Here is a 6,000-nt window from a genome sequence, read left to right as displayed (position 1 = left end):
TCAATACCTGGTAGTAATGGTATCAGAGATGACCTGCAGGATCAATACCTGGTAGTAATGGTATCAGAGATGACCTGCAGGATCAATACCTGGTAGTAAAGGTATCAGAGATGACCTGTAGGATCAATACCTGGTAGTAATGGTATCAGAGATGACCTGTAGGATCAATACCTGGTAGTAATGGTATCAGAGATGACCTGTAGGATCAATACCTGGTAGTAATGGTATCAGAGATGACCTGTAGGATCAATACCTGGTAGTAATGGTATCAGAGATGACCTGCAGGAGCTGGCAGGGATTTGTATTCTTGCAGGGATGTCATGATGTTGATGTTAATTAGCATTTTAGAATCTGAGAGGAAATAGAGCCATATATATTGATAACACACACACACACACACACACACACACACACACACACACACACACACACACACACACACACACACACACACACACACACACACACACACACACACGTTGAGGGTTTATAGTTTATTTAGTTCCATCTATTATGAAATAGATAAAACAAGTGTTGTCATTGTGACAATCGCAGTCGTAAAAGAACGTCGCCAAGGAAACCCAAATGTACAAAGTGACAGGAAGTAGAAACAAAACACTGCTTTCCAAATGGCACCCTTTTCCCTTTCGTGCCCTTCTTTTAACCACATCCCTATGGGACCTGATCTAAAGTAGTGCCCTACTTTTAACCACCTCCCTATGGGTCCTGATTTTAAAGTAGTGCCCTACTTTTAACCACATCCCTATGGGACCTGATCTAAAGTAGTGCCCTACTTTTAACCACATCCCTATGGGACCTGATCTAAAGTAGTGCCCTACTTTTAACCACCTCCCTATGGGTCCTGATTTTAAAGTAGTGCCCTACTTTTAACCACATCCCTATGGGACCTGATCTAAAGTAGTGCCCTACTTTTAACCACATCCCTATGGGACCTGATCTAAAGTAGTGCCCTACTTTTAACCACATCCCTATGGGTCCTGATTTTAAAGTAGTGCCCTACTTTTAACCACATCCCTATGGGTCCTGATCTAAGTAGTGCCCTACTTTTAACCACATCCCTATGGGACCTGATCTAAAGTAGTGCCCTACTTTTAACCACATCCCTATGGGTCCTGATCTAAGTAGTGCCCTACTTTTAACCACATCCCTATGGGTCCTGATCTAAGTAGTGCCCTACTTTTAACCACATCCCTATGGGTCCTGATCTAAGTAGTGCCCTACTTTTAACCACATCCCTATGGGTCCTGATCTAAAGTAGTGCCCTATATAGGGAATAGGGTGCCATTTGGTCTGCATTAAAATAACCAACCACAGATCAATAAATGTCTTAAATTAGAATAATCATAATATTCATAAATAAACATTTAATACTCAAACACCAGCAGAGAAAAAACAGAAAAATAGACACGTCATCTTTTTTTAATACTTCATAATATTTTTGAAAAGTTTTGAAAATGTAAAAACTGTTACAAACTCATGCAAAATAAATCAACTCAGTCGTTTAATATATTAACAGAACACCAGTAATAATAATCTCATAGTTGGGTCCCCTATTCCCTACATAGTGCACTAGTATATAGTGAACAGGGAGCTATTGGGACACCCAGTAGTAAGATAATGTGAAACCACGGGTCGCATCCCCAATGACTCCCTGTTCCCTATTTATAGAAAGCTCTGGTTGAAGTAGTGCACTGCTATATAGGGTCCACTACAGTAAACAACACATCAGAAAATACATCCCAAATGGCACCCTATTCCCTATATAGTGCACTACTTTAGACCAGAGCCCTATATAGTGCACTACTTTAGACCAGAGCCCTATGGGTAGTGTACTACATAGTGAATAGGGGCCCATTGGGAACAGCCCAAGGTTCATCAGTCAAGCAAGCAGAGCAATCTCATAAAGGACAGAGTCATAATATAATATGATAATAAATCTTCAACCAGACTGTATGTTACAGTATGTACACCAAGCCCAGTCAGACAGCACCTTCTATCACGTCTACAGTTGGTTTGCTTGTCTCTTTCTTTCAGAGTTGGTAGGTTGTAATAGAGTGCAATAGTAAAAATGAGTATTGCGCGTTCTTACTGCCGTAGAGTGTTTAGGAACCATTAGATAGTGTGTTATAAACCATTAATACAGTTTATAAACCATTAATACAGTTTATAAACCATTAATACAGTTTATAGACCATTAATACAGTTTATAAACCACTAATACAGTTTATAAACCATTAATACAGTTTATAAACCATTAATACAGTTTATAAACCATTAATACAGTTTATAAACCATTAATACAGTTTATAAACCATTAATACAGTTTATAAACCATTAATACAGTTTATAGACCATTAATACAGTTTATAAACCATTAATACAGTTTATAGACCATTAATACAGTTTATAGACCATTAATACAGTTTATAAACCATTAATACAGTTTATAGACCATTAATACAGTTTATAAACCATTAATACAGTTTATAAACCATTAATACAGTTTATAAACCATTAATACAGTTTATAAACCATTAATACAGTTTATAAACCATTAATACAGTTTATAAACCATTAATACAGTTTATAAACCATTAATACAGTTTATAGACCATTAATACATGTAATCAGTGTATAAACCAGTGTGTGTAATAATTGTGTGTTGGTAAACATCTTTCTGTGTTGTCCGTCAGAAGGGTTTGAAGAGTTAAGGACGTTGTGTTAGCCTGACCTTTAACCCCTGACAGTGTAAAGGATGAGTTAAGGACGTTGTGTTAGCCTGACCTCTAACCCTGATAATGTAAAGGATCAGGACGTTTACAGTCTCTCGCAGACCAAACCCTCCTACAACCACCCTGCAACGTTACAGCAACCAACCTATAATGCTCCTACAACACAATCTGAAACCTCACTGTCTTCATTATCATCAAACCCCTCCTAGCTTCTATAACTGACTAGTTAGTAAAATGGTCTCAGTCAGTTGATTGGTTGGTTTGTTTCTTTAAGACTTTGGGACACCTGGTGATTTCTCTCTAGGTGGTCTAGATCTATACTGGTTCTATCTACACTAACATGAGGTGGTTTCTCTCTAGGTGGTCTAGATCTATACTGGTTCTATCTACACTAACATGAGGTGGTTTCTCTCTAGGTGGTCTAGATCTATACTGGTTCTATCTACACTAACATGAGGTGGTTTCTCTCTAGGTGGTCTAGATCTATACTGGTTATATCTACACTAACATGAGGTGGTTTCTCTCTAGGTAGTGTAGATCTATACTGGTTCTATCTACACTAACATGAGGTGGTTTCTCTCTAGGTGGTCTAGATCTATACTGGTTCAATCTACACTAACATGAGGTGGTTCTCTCTAGGTGGTCTAGATCTATACTGGTTCTATCTACACTAACATGAGGTGGTTCCTCTCTAGGTGGTCTAGATCTATACTGGTTCAATCTACACGTACTATAGAGGTTCTTTACCAACCCATCTAGTTGTGTGTAAAGGTGGTTAGTTAGTTAGGGTCAAGATATCTCCCTGTTTTAAGACTTTAAGTGTTCTGTTCAGTCCTACTGTCTCAGTGACTATCGCTTCATACACGTACAATACCTGCCCCAACGAATAACACAAAAGCAGTGACATGTACTATTTGATATCTGTAGAATATATATGTGTATATATATATATATATATATATTTTTATGTTCCATACATTCAGTTAGAAGCTGCAGTTGTCTTGTTTTGCCCAGAAATAGATCAAATAAAGAATAAACAGATTCAGTCAGGTTCTTCCTCCTCTCCACAGCAGAACAGGGGGTAAGGCAGGAGTCTCTCTCTCCTTTTTTTACTTCTCTCTCTCCATCCCTTCGCAGTTTGCATTCTTGCAGAAGTAGCATGACTTCATCATGAGAGAGGGATGAAGAGAAGGAGGAGAGGAGTACAGGAGGAGGAGAGGAGTACAGGAGGATGAGAGGAGTACAGGAGGATGAGAGGAGGAGTACAGGAGGAGAGGAGTACAGGAGAATGAGAGGAGGAGAGGAGTACAGGTGAATGAGAGGAGGAGAGGAGTACAGGAGGATGAGAGGAGGAGAGGAGAACAGGAGGAGGAGAGGAGAACAGGAGGAGGAGAGGAGTACAGGAGGATGAGAGGAGGAGAGGAGTACAGGAGGATGAGAGGAGGAGAGGAGAACAGGAGGATGAGAGGAGGAGAGGAGAACAGGGGGAGGAGAGGAGAACAGGAGGATGAGATGAGGAGAACAGGGGGAGGAGAGGAGAACAGGGGGAGGAGAGGAGGACAGGAGGATGAGAGGAGGAGTGACAGAGGCATACAGCTGGATGGGGTGATGAGCGACCCCAGTGGAGGGAGGGAGACAGAGAATAAAGGGAGGAGTACAGGAGGAGGCGAGGAGAACAGGAGGAGAGGAGGAGTGACAGAGGCATACAGCTGGATGGGGTGATGAGCGACCCCAGTGGAGGGAGGGAGACAGAGAATAAAGGGAGGAGGGCAGACAGGCTGCTCTCTCTTCTCCATCAGTCATCCCTCTCTCCCGTGGCGGATGGCAGGATGAAGGAGGGGTAAAAGAGGAGTTAGGTGGTAAGCCCTCTCCTCTCTAACTCCTTAGTCTGTTTCAACTCTTTAATCCTGTAAGGAGGGAAGTGGTGGAGAGAGAGAAAGGGGGAGAAAGAGGAAGTAGAGAGAGAGAGAGAGAGAGAGAGAGAGAGAGAGAAGAGAGAAAAAACATTCAGTAACATTAAAAAGTGACTAGATTCTGATTTCTCTCTGATATCACTCATATCACTGTGACATCGCTGTGAGGTCACTGACCGGTGTCGGCATCGTCGTAGGAATCTCATGATCTTCCTAGCGGCCTGGTCCTGCTTCTTAGTCAGGAAGGAACCCCTGAAGGTACAGAAAGAAAGACACGAGGAAAAATAAATACATTAAATATAAAACATTGTACACAATTTTACAAAATTTCTCTGTTAACCTGGACATCTTAAACTACAAACTATGAATATAGTCAGGGCCGGACATTTTAGACTATAAACACAGTGTTTTATAATCCCATGTGGGCTGGACATTTTAAACTATAAACACAGTGTATTATAATCCCATGTGGGCTGGACATTTTAAACTATAAACACAGTGTTTTATAATCCCATGTGGGCTGGACATTTTAAACTATAAACTATAAATACAGTGTTTTATAATCCCATGTGGGCTGGACATTTTAAACTATAAACTATAAACACAGTGTTTTATAATCCCATGTGGGCTGGACATTTTAAACTATAAACTATAAACACAGTGTTTTATAATCCCATGTGGGCTGGACATTTTAAACTATAAACACAGTGTTTTATAATCCCATGTGGGCTGGACATTTTAAACTATAAACACAGTGTTTTATAATCCCATGTGGGCTGGACATTTTAAACTATAAACACAGTGTTTTATAATCCTATGTGGGCTGGACATTTTAAACTATAAACACAGTGTTTTATAATCCCATGTGGGCTGGACATTTTAAACTATAAACACAGTGGTTTATAATCCCATGTGGGCTGGACATTTTAAACTATAAACACAGTGTTTTATAATCCCATGTGGGCTGGACATTTTAAACTATGAACACAGTGTTTTATAATCCCATGTGGGCTGGACATTTTAAACTATAAACACAGTGTTTTATAATCCCATGTGGGCTGGACATTTTAAACTATAAACACAGTGGTTTATAATCCTATGTGGGCTGGACATTTTAAACTATAAACACAGTGTTTTATAATCCCATGTGGGCTGGACATTATAAACTATAAACACAGTGTTTTATAATCCCATGTGGGCTGGACATTTTAAACTATAAACACAGTGGTTTATAATCCCATGAGGGCTGGACAGTTTAAACTATAAACTATAAACACAGTGTTTTATAATCCCATGTGGGCTGGACATTTTAAACTATAAACACAGTGTTTTAT

The 6,000-nt window shown here is 39.7% G+C and overlaps 1 protein-coding gene across 3 annotated transcripts in view; it reads right to left on the bottom strand.

Annotated features, from left to right (window-relative positions):
* Positions 1–1,424: 1,424 nt before the first annotated feature.
* camta2 (calmodulin binding transcription activator 2) overlaps positions 1,425–6,000 on the bottom strand; it is a 131,079-nt gene continuing 126,503 nt past the window's right edge. For 2 of the 3 annotated variants that reach the window (XM_090214961.1, XM_090214962.1), the window contains exons 22-23: positions 4,844–4,918; positions 3,589–4,660 (exon numbers count right to left, since the gene is read on the bottom strand). In XM_090214961.1, coding sequence (XP_090071087.1) covers positions 4,606–4,660; positions 4,844–4,918 — 130 coding nt within the window. In that variant the 3' untranslated portion in view covers positions 3,589–4,605. Of the gene's footprint in view, positions 4,661–4,843; positions 4,919–6,000 lie in introns of all 3 variants that reach the window. The other variant, XM_090214963.1, reaches the window with a different exon arrangement.

The sequence above is a fragment of the Oncorhynchus mykiss genome, chromosome 21, assembly GCF_057628025.1.
Source record: "Oncorhynchus mykiss isolate SJ-2025 chromosome 21, ASM5762802v1, whole genome shotgun sequence".
NCBI classification, from domain to species: Eukaryota; Metazoa; Chordata; class Actinopteri; order Salmoniformes; family Salmonidae; genus Oncorhynchus; species Oncorhynchus mykiss.
The sequence above is the reverse complement of the archived record's forward strand: the minus strand, read 5'-3'. Positions and strand labels throughout refer to the sequence as shown.